Source organism: Lytechinus pictus, chromosome 1 (genome assembly GCF_037042905.1).
Source record: "Lytechinus pictus isolate F3 Inbred chromosome 1, Lp3.0, whole genome shotgun sequence".
NCBI lineage: Eukaryota > Metazoa > Echinodermata > Echinoidea > Temnopleuroida > Toxopneustidae > Lytechinus > Lytechinus pictus.
Window position 1 is genome coordinate 12,348,778 of NC_087245.1, and position 18,358 is coordinate 12,367,135.

Sequence of the window (18,358 nt, forward strand, 5' to 3'; positions counted from 1 at the left end):
TTTTTTTAATCCATGTGGAATATTGAACCTTCTCAACAGGACTTATGATGCCAAGGAGAATTTTTTCACATCATCTGATCCTGGGGCAGGTCTTATAAAACTTGTTATAGTAACAAATTTGCAACACCAGTTAAAACCTACTGAAGATACCCTCTAGGGAGACTTGATGCCAGGGGAGATGTGCTCTAGATTTGTCATACTTGGAAATGATATTGAGGGAGTAATCCTGTGATGCTTCTCACCTGTGTGCTTAGGAATACATGCATGAATAACCCTATGACTGTTTCATTGTTTCATCAACATCAAACTTAAGAAAATGATTACTCTGACTCACTTGCGGTTGGCTTCAGCATGATCCTTGCACATCCTTGCAAGGAGGCGTTCCATCAGGCTTTCAGCTCTCTTGGAGAGGGCTCGGATCAGTTCATCACAATGCAGCTCAAACATGCCTAATCTCACCACCTAGGATATGAAAATCAAGAACCCACAAATTATCATGATGTAATCAATGCCAAAAAATCATTACAAAATTTTGTCATAGTGTCCATAGGTGTTGAGACGAATCATGTTTATTTAATAAGCTAATAAATGTGCACTGAACACTTCATGTCAACAAACAGGGTCCAAACTTTCTGGGAAAATCTTACAAAATCATGATAGATTATTTCGCTTTTACTTGTTTTAATTTTCTCTAACTTGTTTTTAAAGAAGGTCACACAAATCCACAGAAACTTGCTGTAACTAGCAAAATTGGGAAGCAAAATAGGAGGCATTCAGTTTAAATTTATCGACTTGCAGAAGTTTACCTGTATGCCAATATACCATTGGTTGTTACAAGAACAGGACATTTCAAGATTGTCAGTAACTTACTGCTGCCTAACAAAAGAATATCTGGTCTCCACCCATAGGGAAAAAAGGCATAATTAGCAAAACAAATGCACTTTAAAATCTTACAGATCCCCAAAACAAAAGCAGCAAAAAAGCTAAGCGCTTGCACATCAGAAAAAAATAACTATGAAATATAACTAGTGTTGACAATGTATCTGTTTTTAAAAAAAAATGTTAACAGGATATATCTGTTCATGTGTGGGTCTAAATTTAATGATTAAAAAAATAGAAATGTGTGTTCTTATCAAATGCAAAACAAATAAAATTGCAGTAATGCAGAAAAACTATATGTGCAGCTGAAGTTTTCAGATATCTTGTATCTTAAATTCGACAAATACAAAATAGTGGTGACAGACATATTTATATTACAATCTAAAACAAAAACAGATGTAACAGTTAATTTGCGCATTGCACAAACAGACACAGCACATTCAACATTGAAATTAAACAATTAAGATGTATCTATTTCTAATCCACATGTACATTTAACTTGAGAAAGGGAAAATCATTGTGTTATTGTTCATCTAATGATGATCATATGTAACAGAGAGAGATAGTGATGATTAAGTACATGTATGAGTGAAGGTAGAAACATGAAATGCTTAAGTGATATGCATTTGTACAATTCATTTGAAAAAAAAGGTTCTACTAATTAGATAAATAAAGAAATGTCATAAAGATTTTTGAGTCATTAGTACTCATGTACGAACATCAGCAATAATGTACCAATAGATATATGAAGTGCTTAACATTTAACATGAAGACTAATGTTATAAATTGTGATTAGTGGCACCAGAACGTTCTGATGAGATGAAAGATAAGAGGGGCAAGCTATTTTGTGTTAACGATAGTTGCTCATCCATTCCTTTCATAAGAACGTTCTGGCATCACTGCTTGTGATAAGGTCTCCTGATGTTCATGGTTTTAAAAAAGTCAAATTAGACAAATAACTTGACTGCAACTTATTAGACAGTTTGATTCAATATACTGGTAGTTGTGCTTTGTTTACTATGGTAGAAAGTGCTAGATACATGTAAATCCAGCTATTATTATTATCATCATTATCTTACATATTTCCATCTAAAATTGTTTAAATATCAGGTATTGCATTATATAAATTGATGGAGATGATATTTGTAAGAGTGTAAAAGATCTAAATAAGTACATTAAATTCAGTAGTGCTGGATATATGGTCATAAATATGTGTACAACTAATACTTATTTCTCATAAGAATTTACAGACCTTTTCCATAATTTCCACATTCTGATTTATGGAACAAATAAGAAGAATCAAATCAATTCATACAAAGTGAAGAAATATTTTTCTTTTAATTCTTGCAAAAAGGTCAATATCTATTACATAATTATTAGTATATATATATGTCATCAAGAGAGGTAGCAGAACTTGAATTGAAAAACAAATTCATAATTTGAGATGTTCTACACAATGAAAAATTTTCATTCCTAACTTGCTTACCAATGTCAAAAAATACAAATTATTCCACAAATGAATTAATCTACATTAGCATACTGACTTGACTGATATCTTAATGGAAATATAACACCATGTATTGATTACTTTTTGTACATATCTTCATTGAAATGTAACACTTTGTAGTTATTACTTTCTGTTAATATTGAATTTTTCTATGAAAATTTGAGTTTAAAAAGATACCTTGGATTTGGATTTGCCAAGAGTAATGCATTAAATTATCTAAATGCAAATGCACCATCCATCCCAGTGAATATCTGACATATCTAGGGAAACTATTTTCAGACGGAATATCTTGTACTTTTGATAGATTAGTCATGTGACAAGTGTTAACATAATGAAGTACTTGTGAACTCAATGGAAATGGGGGAATTGGTAACCCCTCAATAAAACATATGGAAACAATAAACTTCAGTTGTCAAAGAGTTGATTAGAACAGACAGTGTCCAGTTATACACACAAAGAAAATGTAACCACAATATGTTAACAAGAGCCCACTTCAACCAATCACAACAAACCTTTCTCTGATCAGCACCATCCTAAATCAAACAAGTAAAAATCAAACAAAATGAAGAAAGTAACATTTAAACATAAACCACATAACTACATTCATGTCAATTACATGAATGCATATTAGAGATCACTGTGTGTGTTGGGAGTTTAAAAGCCATCTTCTGATTCTATGAATGGTATGAATTGGAAAGCAAATTTGATTTCTAAGAATTATTTTGTGACTTTAATTCTGTTGTTTTCCTTGTCATTTCTTGATAGCTAATTTCAAATTTTGTATGGCTTCTGTTACTCTAATGGCATATATTTTGTACATACAACAGAGTTGAGATTAACCAATATAGAGATCTTATCAATAACATTGTGCTTTCCTATAACCATCCACACAATAGCCATTCAAAATAAGTGTAAATACATACAAAAGAGAAATATCACCCCTTAATATCCAGATAACCCAAAACCATAGACCCCATCAAATCTGGTGAATTATTGCACAATATCTACATCAAAATAAATCAATGTGAAATATGTTGTAACTCATCCTCATGCCATCTTGGTTCATAAGAACAAAATATTGACATCCGGAAAAAAAATCATGTGGTGCCCAACAGCAAATGGAAACCCCTGTGCTTCCGATCATGACCTTTCACCCTGGATAAACCAAATGTATGACATTACCTTTCTGGTATGGAACATGATCTCTTCATTAAGCTGATGGTATTTCTCCACTTCCTTGGTGTATTCATCAAAGGTATGTTCCTCCTGCATGAACTGATCTACATCACCATCAGCCTGGGCAGACACAAGATGATAAGAAGCAATGAATGGACGAAATAGAACAATTTATATTTCAGGATGAATAAATTATACCCTGGCAAAGAGGAGACCATTTACAAGGATTACTTCAAAACCTCTTCACGAGGCACTGCTGAAGCTTACACATTTCTTATAAGAGCTATCAAACAACCAAGAAAGATAAACAGTCCTTTTCAGGACAACATACATGGTGTTTACCACAAACTTCCATAATTACACATTTCTTCATATACGGCAACATAATATTAGAAGGAATAACTGATTTTTTACTACCTGAACTCTTAGTGATAAAGGGATGTTTACCAACCTGTTTGTTGATTAGGAACATGTATTTGTCGTATATCTTCAGATGTTCCTTTGGACGTTCACTCTCTCGTTTGATGATCTCTTTGACCTTAGCCTTGTGCTCACTCAGGATTTCATCAAGGATGATAGGATGCAATGTAGACTTGGGTCCATTCTGAGGATAGAGAGAACAGAAGATGTCTGTTAAGTTTTCCAGATATTTACCCATGAGACAAAAATACTGTTTCATAGAGGCTATTAGTTAGTCAGTAATTCAAAATTTTAAACCCCATTTGTCCATATTAAACAGGGTGGCCAGATTCACAAAATTTCTTATCTAAATACAAACATTTTAAAATGAGACCTGTGCATAAAGAGCACTTGTGGGATACCAAAATGATTGTTATATGCAGAAGGTAGATATAACACTCAGAATTACTTAGAAAAATGAAAATCATCTAAAATGGTACTTTTAAACAAACATATGTTGACCTTGGAAAACAAATATTTTGAAAAGAAATATTTTGCACATTTGACTGAAATGTGATAGTGCTATAAATAGTTGTCTTTATGGTCAGATTCCATTTATAGCATGCTGCAGTAAGGACTCATGCTTAATTAGAATGACAGAAATGGTGAAATTGTAATCTTCGTAGCCAAGTTGTCCTTATACAAAGATGGTCACTAAATGCAGGTTTGACGGTACTTACCCATTCTGAATAGAGCTTGGTCTCAACCCTTGGAATGACACTGACAGATTTAATCATGACATCATAGACATTAAGAAGAACAACTTCAAAGTCCGGGAAAGTTGGTTCAAACTTGATGTCACTTCCATCCAACACTAGCCTGATAACAAAGCCAGGGTGCTCAAAGGCACGGATGGAGGTCTGTAAGTATGGAGTGAGAAAAGTTATAAGGAATGCACAAGATTATTACAAAATTATATAACAAGTTCAAATACATGTATGTAAGTGCCTAACTATGTACTATGATATGTCTGGTTGTTTTTGTACACTGAGGCTGCCCGATCACCATCAATTATCACACACCTCAAGTTTGATCACACAAAGGTACAGGGCAAACATAAAATTAAGTGGCAGCCCCTCAGCACCTATACATTCATACAGTTTAACATGGAACAGTAAATTTGAGAGTCTCTGGTATGGAAATTTATGAATTTTTATGGTTCTTTTAAATTGTAATGCTCTGGCACTTAAATTTAGAGCTAAAATGGAGATCTCAGCAGTGGCACATATTTTTTTATATATAATCTTTCTGTCCAAGTAGCAAAATGCCAGATTAGTTGATCTCATGTTCAGTATCAGAGATTCTTTTTTGTGTTATTTTTTTTTTTATATTCTGAAAACTTGTTGATAGCTACTGTTGCACACAATCATTCAGATAGTCTCGACTGCTTACCGGTGACTGGTAGATGAGACTACTGAAGTCATCCATGGATACTAGACAGAGTTCCTGGAGTTGCTGGGTCATCAAGGTGGCAGCACAGTTGAAGAAAGCCTCAAGCTTCTTGCCATTGTGGTTGCTTGGTACCAGCTTCCTACGGTTACCCTGATAGTAGATGTTCTGAACTTCAGGAAACCACCTGATGAGGAAAGTTACATCATTCTATGAAAACATCTTCACTATTTAAAATATTGGCACCATTTTCATGAACAATCCCAAGAGGATCAGATATGATTTTTGTAGATGAAGGTATTTATAGTTTAGTTTCTGGTTTTAAGTTTGGATCAATTTTGAGACACCTTTTAAAATTTATAACTACTTCAACAACAATGTGTTGAATTTAGCCCATGGGTTGAGTTTAACATATCTGCGAATTCATGCCATATTGGTCATAGGTGATATCTGTATATAAGTGTCAAGATGTTAAATAATGCAAAAGAAAATTTAGCTTTAACATGATTCATCATTAAGGTTAAATCCTACTTGTCTTAGCAAGCAATATAATTTTAAAACTAGCTGAAATGCTTGAAAATGCTGAAAACAAAAACAGTATCACCCCACTTACTTCTTCATCAATTTCTCTTTGGCTCCTTCTATGTGTCTCATGACAAGAGTCTGGAACAATGGTAGCTCCATGGATGTAGACTTCTGATGAAACTCTTGGATGTCAACCAACCTCAAATTTCTGTTTCAAATAAACCCCAAACGGAGTGTGATCAGTTATCAACAGAATAAAAAAAGTTCATAGTTCAATCATATGAGATATGACATATAGCTTAAATTACATCTGTACAAATCTAATAGGGGCAATATATAAAATTAATATTTTAGAAATGAAAGTCCCATTTATCATTCAACACATCTCGATTGATCTGTAACCTATTTCCCATGAAAGTTCAGAGAAACTGACTTTTACCTAGTCAATGCTACAAGAATATTGACCACCTTCAGATAGATCCACTTACCCAAAGGAGACATGCCAGAGCTCAAGGACTTGAAGCATGGTAGGGTTGGTAATGTCAAGATCTTGGACAATAGCAGCCTGGGCAGTAAGGAAGGACTTGTTCCAGGGCTTGGGTACAACAGAAAGTTCAGCACGATGAGGAATAACTTCCTCTTGCTTGTCATCATCCCTCTCTCGGGGGTCACGCAGGACAAAGTCAACTGAGATGAAAAATATATCACAGGTCTTTAGACAAATGCTCTCATTTAAAAATAAATTTTAGTCCATGTTTTGCTACTGTACTTGCTTTCTAACTGTCATTCCAATAGAATACTGTACTCTTTAGAAAATTAGTACGACATGAAAGATACAATTGATTACATGTAAAAAAAAAGGAACCCCCTTATTTGCAAAATATCCCCTTCAAATTACCAATGGGTTCAATGCAAATAGTACTTGGATTGAACATTAAGCAGAAAAATATCCCCCATACTGAAAATAATATTCTTTTTTGCTGTTTCAATTGACCATAAGATTGATCATATCTTTATATCACAAGGCACTGGCCAGATAACAGCTCTAAAACAATGAAAATTGTTTATTTTCAAAAATGAAAAATAAGAAGAAGTATTAAAGAATCACATAAAGAGTAAATTGTGACTGGACATTACCAATGGCTTTCTTGACGCTGAGCAAGTAGTCTTCTTTCATCTCATCTGAGAGGGTTTCAATGGTTTCCCCATGACCTTCTTTGAGACCCTTAGCAACCAGCTGCAGGACGTTCTCCAACCAGGAGTCTTCCATAGGAGCTACATGCTCTGTGTCTATCCCATTGTGGATGTAGTAATAGTAGCGCTGCCGAAACACAAAACATAGACAAAATTACATTACTTTTCATGATTGACATTGTTATAGTGCAGAAGAAAATATTTAGCAAAAACTGATCAATCCAATATTTAAAGCATTCTTAACCACCTTCTTATTGGTCTGGTAGTATAAAACTTTGCCATTCTGGGCCATGTCTTAAAAAGAGGTGCGATTGATCCAATCAATCACAACTATGGACAGCCAGCAACGTCAACATCTATTATGCATGTTTGTTCAAAATATTTTCTAACTATGATGTGTATTCATCGTTTTCTGGAAAATTCACTGCGCTTCTCTTCGTTTACAAAGGACATTATGCATAATTCCTGTAGAGAAAATTATGACACAGATGGATTTCCATAGTTACGATTGATTGGATCAATCGTAACTCTTTGTAAGAAAGGCCCTGGTATTACAATTACTATTCGTGTTTACATACAAATGAACTTATTTGTTTATAAAATCATTTCTTTTTTTGAAACGAGGAATTAAGGATTGCACAAGCTAAAAATTTCAAAGTGGTGTTATTTTCAGAAACTCTTTACATCATGACATACATAGTGAAAGAAAAATAATTAATTGTGAATTTTCCATCATGAGGCAAAATCATAACAAAATTTAGTTCATGATATATATCACATACACCATGCCATATCAGATTACACTAAAATCCTAAATAAATTCATTGCGACTTACCAGAATATCTTTCTCAGCAGCTGTAGGTGACCCTGTTCTTGATAGAGGAGGGAGTTCCCCTTCAACAGAAGGTGGTCTTGCTTCTGTTTCTTGTTGCCTGTAAGAAAGGTGTGTCATAAAAAAGACAAATGTGTTTTTGATGTCATGACATTCTTATGGCATCTTGCCTTTAATACATGTAACATTATCAATCAACAATGGCAATATTTGGTTGTTTTTTTTCATTAATTCACTGTTGGATCAGAGGAATTTTTAAAGTGTAAACCTGTGCTTTAATGAAACACTAAAAATACTGCATCAAGAATAGTAGAATTTGAAGGAAAAAATATGAAAAGAGCAATTTTCATAATTTCCACTCCAAAATATTTTTTTGAGATAGGGTGCAAAATTCACATTTGTTGCCATGGGTTTGATTGACCCTACACTATCCAGATAATCTACATAAATAGTCATTTCAAGCCATACAAAAAGCATCATGACTTGAGTGAATAGTGATAAGACATGCGTTTATTAGGAAATCCTTTTTCAATGTACACAAGTTTGTAAATTAAATTACGTTTAATTAATACATGAAGTGTGACCACGGTCTCAATACCACCTTTGTATAATTTGGGGCCAATGTGATGTCTAGATGACTATAATTTGGCCTACTGCTTAAGGCTGTTTGTATACTTTCGAAAGGCACCATGTTAATCCAAGTATTTTTACACTGAACCAATTTTAGATGTTTTTTTTTTCTTCTCATAAATACTTACATAATGATATTGACAAGGGCATTCCTGAAGCTTTCTCTGTCCTTGCGTGGATGCCCAAAGGACTTTCCTTTCCCATTGGTTCCATTCTGTTCTGCTTCATTAGACTTGGTCCTGGTCCTGGTTCTAACTTTCCTTGATCCTTGAATAAGAAATACAATTACATTATGCATCACGTACATGTATCTCTGAATTGCACATTTAATGTGGAATATTCAATGTTGACGGGTTTGAGCTCAATGCAGGTTCTTTGGTCAGGCAATATTCCAGATGTGTTGCTCTTACATCAAAACTAAATGTCTCTGTTGAATCATTTAAAGATCTTCTAAAAACCTTTCCACTTAAATCATAACTCATTGTGCACCTCAAATAATCTACAGAGTAGATTTGACACTTTATAAGTTTCATTATTATTCTTATTAGTAATATAATTTCAAACATGAATATATGTGATTGTGAAGATGTCAATCTAAAGATTAAAAGAAAAGAAGCTTACTTGGAGTGATCTGTGCTGATACACTCATATCCTCTACTTCATCTTCAGGGGGTTTCCCGGACAGGACAAAAGAAGGTGGGTTGGCCTGCCATACTGGCTTGCTTCGTTTCTGTTACAAACAAAATAACAATTTTGAAATAAACTTAATTGGAAAGGGTCACTTCATAAAATAAGAAATATAATGCATAGGGATTGAAGCTGATTAAACCTGAAATATTCAAAATAGTATCCCTTCCAATTATTACAAACAGCCCATCTTAATTGTCATTTTGAGCAATACAAAAAAAAATAATAAGTACAGAAACAAGAGACTCTTGAAATATATTCATATATTCCCTATATACAGGTATCCAAATCTTCAACCCTCATGGAAATTTTCACAAGCAATGCTACTCATATTTTACATTTCTTAGAAATCATATTTACTATAATTCTCATTATTGGTACATGTACATGTACATACAAATGTCCAAATGCATAATATCTGAACAGTATACATGTAGGCACTACATTTGAAATATATGCATATGTACTCATAAATAAAAAAAAGTGGAATACAAATTTATACTGATCACAATATCATACTAATAAATTTAGCACATTTAGGTCAACACAAATAAAATAGAAAATGGAAAAAAGGACATTATCAACATTGATGGTTACAATGTCTAAATTAATGTAAATCAAATAATCAAAAAGTGTTTATCACTTACTGCAGGTAATGTTGGCAGAAATGACTGAATGTCATCTGGTTTCTTTCCTTTATTTTTTAGAGGAGCTTGATACTGCATAAAGAAAAGGATAATAAAATAATGTTCCAATGAAAGAATGTGCTATCCATAAATCTGAATCACTTCCACATAGTAAACAGGCATATTCCATTCAATCCAATTTAGGTTTAGGGGAAGGCAGGGTAAGTTAAGTCATTTTTTGCTTTTTGCATGTTAGGACCGACTAATAATCTTGTAGAAATAAGTACCTTGCCGTAAAATTTAATTATTTAGAAACATTTTTTACCAATATTACTTTCTACTCCCACACTGAAAGGCACTGTCACCTTTGAAAAAAAAATCAAATGGCTCAACTTGCCCCACCCAGCCATGGGGCAAAAAGCAGCATGATATTTTATTATTTAAAGTCTTTTCACTTGCTAATTCTATACAGTGTATAAATATACTAAAATCCTACTAAAACAACTGTCTTGTGAATTTGGCCCTTTCTGCCTGTATATCAATAGCTTTGTAAGGTTTGTTTGTTTTATATATATATATATATATATATATATATATATACATTACCTTACAAATTACCATGGCTCAACTTGCCCCATTATGGCTGGCATAACCTACCCCAGTCCGAACTTCATGTGATATTTTCACATCCACACATTACTTACATGTATGCACCCATACTACAGGTACAAATTACTTGTAATGAACAATATTGTCATCTTGTGTCCTCATCTAAAGATACAGGTGGGTAAAATGCACTTATCTATTTGATACTTTATTACTTTTATTTTGCTGAAATTTGTATTTTTCCCTCTGAAAAACTATTTTCTATTTCAATGTTGAAAACAATGTGGTGGGGTTAGGGGATATGCAATAGGTCATCAATATGACACCAACAAAATGTCTGACTCATTCATAATTGACCTGGGGGTGGTGGCTCAACTTACCATTCTAAAGGTTCGACTTACCCAAAATGCAGTTAAAATATGCAATTGTTATGGTACTTAGATCCCCTAAATCTGCACAAGGCCCCTTGTCTGTTCATACACGTACATGTATCTGTGCGATTCTTTTAAGATACAGGACGACTACTGTACAGACTTTACACATGCAATTCATTGAAAGATTTTCATTAAAAATCTGACTCATAATGATGGAAAAATAATGAATTTAAGTGATTTATGTGATGGCATAAAAATTGCAGCCTTCCTCATCAAAATCCCTGAATTGTGTGTGAATTGAATAGGTGCACAGACATAGGGCACCATTTTTTTTGTTCAGGGAAGTGGGAGTTGCGCGACAGCCGAAGTACCGGTCAGTCACTGTTTTTGTCCTTTCAAGATTATTTTTTCCTGTTTTGATGCATTTCAGGCCAAAATGGAATAATTATCTTTATTTTGGCCCAGTTATTTTTTTATATATTTTTATAAAATAAAGACAAAAATCGATGAGCCCCGTCGGGGGATTTTGCATTGTTAACCCCCTAATGGCTGCTGCATGATCGCGAGTTGAATCATGTGTGAAGTGAATAGATCATTAGATGCACACAGGGCGCGACAAACCCGCTTGCCCGGGGCAAGTGAAAATGACGTGCGGGCAAGCATTTCTCAAAGTCAATTGCCCGATCGGGCAAGTGGTTGTTTTGAAAATGAAAAAGATAAATTGACAGTAAAGTTTAATAATTTTTTGATAAATTGCAATTATTGGCCAATTATCTCTCATACAATGTCATACCAGTAAAAAAACAGTGGAAACATGTCAAATCAGCACCAATTTACCGACAAAAGGCGACAATTTATCGCGAGCGGTCCCGTTCGATGGAGGCTGCCATCTTAATTTCTAAACTACAATGTGCGCATGCGCTACTAAACGACGAAGGAGCTAGCTGGGGAAACCCCTCTCTCGCCCTCTGAGCGCATGTACGGACGTACACGAGCGATCGCGCCAGCCGAGTCTCGAGCTAGATCGCGCTGCATGCATGCAAGCTTCGAACTGACTCGGCCAGGACCAGACGTCCCGTATTTTATTCATTTCTAAAACATTTTAGTTTTTTTTTTTTTTTTTAATATATAAAAAAAACCACCAAATATCATTAGGATTTTTGTTATATGATTGGATTGTTTTTATTTGCTTGAAGCTTGAACTTTTTCCTCTTTCTTTCTTTTCTATCCTTCTATCTTAATTTTTCCTTCTTGCCCTTTTTTGTTACATATCTATTTTTATTTCCTGATCCTTTCTCTCTCTCTCTCTCTCTGTTCATTTTCTTTCTTTCCTTCTTTCTCTTACTTGCCTTCTTTATTACATTTCCTTTTTTTTTGTTTCCTTCATTCCTTCTCCCTTCCACTCGTTTTTATTTTCGTTCTATCTCTCCTTCCATTATATCTTTTTTTTTTCATTCTGACCTCCCTCTCTTTCCTCCTTTCTTTCTTTCATTATTTATTTCATTTTGTCCTTATTCTTTTCCCTTATACTTTCTTTCCCTTTCTTCCTTCCTTCCTGTTTTCTTCTTTCTTTGTTTCTTTCTTTCCAAGAATGAAGGAAAATTTTCTTTCCTTCATTCTTTCTTTCCTCCTCCTTTTTTCTTACTTTCTTTTTGTCTTTCTCTTCTTTGTTTTGACCTTCACACATTTATTCATCTTTCCTTTTCTTTTTTTTTCTTTCTATATTCAATTCAAAGAATGACAGAAACCTTTTTATCTATTTTTATTCTCTCATCCTTCTTTTATTAGAACTTTCTTATATTTTTATTATTTCCTTCATTTTCCCCTTCATTTTTTCTTTCTTTCTTCTCAATTCATCTCTTTTCTTTCTCTCCTTCATTCTTTTGTTCACCCTCCCTTCCAATTCTGTACTTTTTTCACAAGTCTAACACTGTGTAGCTTTCTTTCTTGATCTTTTTTTTGGTCGATTGTCCCGTATTTCATTTTGTGAAATCTTGTCACCCTGGCCAGGACTCGGCTTCAACTTCAAACCAAATATTAAAACAATGAGTCGTCAGACTAAAATAGGCGACTTTTGTCGTCGTGATCGGCGGCCAGAACAACTTGAACAAGAGTCAAGAAAAAGAAATGCCAAGGGCAGCGCCAGTAAATCAAGTTCAGTCAGGACAGAAAAGAATAATTAAGAGCAAAAGAATTTTTGAAAAAAAATCGGGCAAGCAGTTTTTTCTATCGGGCAAGCAAATTTTTTAATCACTTGCCCGACAGGGCAAGTGATGAATTTTTTTTTTGTAGAGGCCTGGTGCACAGACATAGGGCACTATTTTTTTGTTCAGGGAAGTGGGAGTTGCGCGACAGCCGAAGTACCGGTAAGTCACTGTTTTTTGTCCTTTTAAGTTTATTTTTTCCATTTTGATGCATTTCATGCCAAAATGGAATAATAATCTTTATTTTGGCCCAGTTCTTTTTACATATTTTTTTTTAAATAAAGACAAAAATCGATGAGCCCCGTCGGGGGGATTTTGCATTGTTGACCCCTAATGGCAGCTGCACGATCGCGAGCCGTCGGTGTACGAGAAAGTTAAAAAAAATTTATAAAAGGTTCAAAAACTCCTCGAAACAGACGGCTGGCAGCTGTCTAATTTTAACCTAACGTAGGTCCAACCATATCCTCACTCCCACTAACAATTAACATTAGTGCGAGGCCAAGGACAAAAAAATCAGAAAATGTTGAAAAACTCCTCCGAAATGAGCGGATTTATCAATATCAGTCTAAGATCTAGATCTAGGCTAGTAGACTACTAGAGCTATAGATCTAGGCCTACTGCTTCATGTAGTAGTAGTACATGCAGTAGGCCTAGATCTGTAGCTCTAGTCTAGATGTAACGTTAGATCTGGTCGCATGTCATAAGGTGGTCCAATTTCGCGAAAATTTTGAAATGTGTTTTTCTCAAATTGGACCTGCTGCACATAAAATAGTGTCAAAAGTTAATACAACATTGGATCACCCTAGTATTTTGCAGTTTTAATCTTGTAAATTTAATAATTAGATCTGTAACTAAAATCGAATAATCATCTTTTATTGTATGCATATTAATTACATTGATTAATTAACAATATTTAATTTCACATTTTTGCCCCGAAAATGCCTGTCACTGTTTATATGCTTGGCAAAATGACTACCTACATCACGGGTAGAAATGTTTGTTGCAATGATACACAACATTTGTACTAAAAATTAAGAATACAAATTAGATAATCAACCAAATTTCTCCAGTTTACTAATTGATTAGGTTGTCAGAGCTGACATACACATGTAAAAGTTAGTTAATTCCTGCATATTTTCAAAACTGTCAAATTTTTGTAACATTTAGTTAATCCCTACTTTTAAACTGCCTAGAAATATGAGACTGACAGTCATATTACATATCATATTAAGTTGTTAAGTTTAATTGACATTCTATCATTCACTGCATCCACCGGCTCCACCACCCCTGTTACTTCAAACTTGTGCTGATAGTTTTTGTTCCTGACATCGCATTGATTTAATTTAGAGTAATATATTTAGCTTATAGTTCTAGCTTGAAAATGAGATCTTACTCAATAAATTTGGTCAAGATTCTGTGATGTAGCAACGATTTATCCATGGTACCGAGTGGAAAATTGTTCATTCCCTACCCTTTTTGCATACCCAACTTATGAAATGCGACCATCTCTAATCTAACTTCTAAGTTAGATCATGATCTAGTCTATCATAGACCAAAAGCTTCGGTCTCTGTTATGTTGGTTGTTCTGCTGAACTCCGTTGGCTCCACTCACCAATTACAGAGACCCAAGTTCTAACTCGATCTGTACAGGGACTCAATGGCCATATGTTTATGAATTATGTATTAAGTTCGGATCAACCAGGGAAGTGGGAGTTGCGCGACAGCCGAAGTATATGTACATGTAAGTCACTGATTTTTCCCCTTTGAAGTTTATTTTTTCCTGTTTTGGTGCGTTTCAGGCCAAAACCAATAAAAACGGAATAATAATCTTTATTTTGGTCCAGTTCTTTTTATATATTTTTATGAAATACAGACAAAAATCGATAAGCCCCATCAGGGAGATTTTGCATTGTGATTTCTGCTAGTGCTAGCAAAATGGTGATAATCGTAATGCTTGTTGAGAATATCGGATTTCTTCAAAACGGGTGCCAACGGTGACAAATTTGCCGATCTTTTGTCAATATTTTCATGAATACTGAACTCATCCTAAAGAAACTTACACCAAAGCCTTTAAGTCACTTTTCATGTTGATGTCAGATTTTAAGGATATCAGCTAGTTTTTGAGATAATAACCGTCCGCGAAGTATGGACACGCACGAAGTTTGGACTCACTCACTGCCAGTGCCATATTTAATTACAAATACAATTTCAAAGTCAATGCCAGGCATGGCCATGCATGGGCATGGGAGATGAAAGAAGTCACTGACACTGCCGCTGACGAAATGAACGGCAGTGAATGGAGTACGTGGTCATGACAACGATAATGCCATTACTTAGGCATTACTATCATTATTATGATGGGGTGTCCAAACTTCGCGCACTTTTCAAAAATATTCATCGGGCTTAAATCTTTTCACAAAATATTCGTAATTTATACAAAACCAATTCAAGAAATAGTTACCACATTGACGGCAAGATCGTAAACTATAAAATCATGGACGAAAATGTAAAGTCGGTCAAGGGAATTCGCCGGTATCGCGATCTCAAAATTCTATTCCGATCGGCGAATGCGCGCTGTGCTGGAAAACGTTCAGAAAAAGTGTGACCTAACTTCGCGGACGAAAGTTTTTGTGGACATTTAAACAAAAACTCAGGCTCAAAAAGTAAAATATTTATATCAGATTGATGGCAAAATGCTATAGAATTGGTTAGTACCACATTTAACTCACATTTTTGATGATTTCTGCTTGCAAAATGGTGATATCGTGATGCTTGTTGAGAATATCAGATTTTTTCAAAACGGGCGCTAACGGTGACAAATTTGCCGATCTTTTGCCAATATTTTCATGAATACTGAACTCATCTTAAAGTAACTTACACAAAAGGGTAATTTTAGGTCGCTTTTCACGTTGATGAAGTCAGATTTTAAGGATATTGGCTAGTTTTTGAGATAATGACCGTCCGCGAAGTATGGACACGCGCGAAGTTTGGACTCACTGCCATAGGGCCTACATTATATTAAAGAACTGTGATAATTTTTTTACATTTGACATATGCAAAAATTACTGTCACCCCATCCCATTGATTAGTATACCCAGTTGTTGTGTGTCCGGACAGGTTGTGTGTCCGGACGATCAATTTTAGAAAGTCATTTGGAAAAATTTACAAGGAAAGTTTTATCAATTTTTAGTACAAAATGTCAGGAAATATTACAGAGAACAAAATAGAAGATGATTACAACTATTGATTTCGTATTTGTAGTGTAATCCAATGACAAAAAAGAAGGCTTCAAAAATATAAAGTGTCCGGACACCCGATCCCCCATCCTAACCCACACACTGACACAGACATCAACACAACATGTTCAAAACTTCAATTTCAAATGTCAATGTCTGAAGAAAAAAAAATAGAACCCACCTGGACGTCGGCCATTATGTCCTTGTTTTTTAGGCCACAGATTATCGTACAAAACTTAATTCAGCATGTCGTTCTTATAAGAATATTCCTATGGGCACAAATATCTTATTTAGTTTATTGTGATACAGCAATCGATAGGCAAAAGCGTTGTGTCATTTATAAAGTTGAGCCTTGTCACTGTCATCAGTCGAGCTAATCGAGTTGCGCGACGTACACGTTACATAGACTTTGCACGGAGATACGAAAATGTACACTGCCTATGCGCAAGTCAGCGGTGTGTGTTGCTACGGCTACAAAAATGACCCGGAAGTACTTCCGAGTGTCACCTGCTCAATTTCCTGTTTATGTTTTTAATAGATTGGTTCCTTTAGATTGTGCCGCTTAATTTTTTATAGTAATATTAAGTATTTGATATAGGCAAGACAAGTAAGTGTGGAAAAGACTGGTATTGAAAGGGATGATCCAGGCTGTAAATATTTATATCTAATTAAATAGAGTAAAATTCACAGAGCAAAATGCTGGAAACTTCATCAAATTCGGATAACAAATAATTTTAAAATGTATCAATAATAGTAATATATGCACATCGTCATGAATATTCATTAGATAGGCTGATGATGTCACATCCCCACTTTCCTTTTTCTTACGTTATTACATGAAATCATTAATGTTTCATTATTTCATACATGTGTAAATGATGTGTCTCCATTATGATGAAATAAGTTGCGGCAATAAATAACTAATGCACTTAATCAGTTGTCAAGCCAGTTGTTTTAGTTCTTGGTAGAAACATTTTGAATAAACCTAATTCCATATAATAAAATATAAGTGGGGATATGACATCATCAGCCCACCTAATGAATATTCATGAAGACGTGCCAAGAACTGTCTCACTGGAATAAACAAAATATTTAAAATTCAATAACTTCGTTATTTGTTATCCGATTTTGAACAAATTTTCAGCATTTTACTTTGTGAATTTTACTCTATTATTGAGATATAAATATTTCCAGCCTGGAACATCCCTTTAAGAAAGTAGGTCGACATCAGGAGCGGATCCATGGGGGGCCGAGGTTGCCTTGCCCCTCCCCCCCCCCCCCCCACCCGCTCAAAAAAGGAAAGGGAGGAAGAGGGGGAAAGGAGGAAAAGAAAAAATTAGAGGTAAGGGGGAAAGAGAGAAGAAAAACAAGAAAGACGTAGAGGGGAAAGGAAGAGAAGAAAAAAAGAAAGAGGTAGAGGGGGAAAGAAGAGAAAAAAGTGAGAGGAAGAGGGGAGAAAGAAAAAAGAGGAAGAGGGGGAAAGGAAGAGAAGAAAACAGAGGAAAAGGGGGAGGAAAGAAGAAAATAGAGAAGAGAAGGGGGAAGATTGAAGAGAAAAAAGAGAGAGGAAGGCGGGAAAGGAAGAAAAGAAAAAGATGTAAAGAGGGGGAAAGAAGAGAAGGAAAAAGAGAGAGAAAGGTCGAGGGGAGAAAGAAAAAGAAAAGGAGAGAAGAAAAGGGGAAAAGGAAAGAAGAAAAAAGAGAGAAGAGAGAAGAAAAGGGGAAAAGAAAAGAAGGGGGAAAAAAGAGGGAAAGTGGGAAAAGAAAAAAAAGAGAGGAAAGGGGGAAGGAAGAGAAAAAAAGATAGAGGAAGAGGGGGAAGAAAGAGACAAAAAAGAGGGAAAGAGAAAAAGAAAAAGGGAAAAGGAGATATGGGAAAAGAGAGAGGAGGGAAAAAGAGAGGGAGAGGGGAAAGCGCCCATTTGATGTTGACGGGGATGTCGATTTGATGTACTACCTAGGGGCGCCGAATTGGAGTTTGATATAGGGGGTGCCAAATTTATTTACGTTCGACCTATAGGGGGGGCTCCGAATC

General features: G+C 34.9%; 1 protein-coding gene across 2 annotated transcripts in view; it reads right to left on the reverse strand.

The window, feature by feature from the left end:
• Window positions 1–16,785, reverse strand: part of LOC129255225 (dynein axonemal heavy chain 7-like) — a 55,093-nt gene extending 38,308 nt beyond the window's left edge. Inside the window, exons 1-14 of one of the 2 annotated variants that reach the window (XM_054893696.2) lie at window positions 16,506–16,785; window positions 9,926–9,997; window positions 9,213–9,321; window positions 8,720–8,858; window positions 7,965–8,061; window positions 7,073–7,256; window positions 6,424–6,622; window positions 6,024–6,143; window positions 5,414–5,597; window positions 4,702–4,881; window positions 4,014–4,166; window positions 3,569–3,682; window positions 2,899–2,919; window positions 335–462 (exon numbers count right to left, since the gene is read on the reverse strand). In XM_054893696.2, the coding sequence (XP_054749671.2) occupies window positions 335–462; window positions 2,899–2,919; window positions 3,569–3,682; window positions 4,014–4,166; window positions 4,702–4,881; window positions 5,414–5,597; window positions 6,024–6,143; window positions 6,424–6,622; window positions 7,073–7,256; window positions 7,965–8,061; window positions 8,720–8,858; window positions 9,213–9,321; window positions 9,926–9,997; window positions 16,506–16,520 (1,715 nt within the window). In that variant the 5' untranslated portion in view covers window positions 16,521–16,785. The remainder of the gene's footprint in view (window positions 1–334; window positions 463–2,898; window positions 2,920–3,568; window positions 3,683–4,013; window positions 4,167–4,701; window positions 4,882–5,413; window positions 5,598–6,023; window positions 6,144–6,423; window positions 6,623–7,072; window positions 7,257–7,964; window positions 8,062–8,719; window positions 8,859–9,212; window positions 9,322–9,925; window positions 9,998–16,505) is intronic. The other variant, XM_064096163.1, reaches the window with a different exon arrangement.
• Between the last annotated feature and the right edge of the window lie 1,573 nt (window positions 16,786–18,358).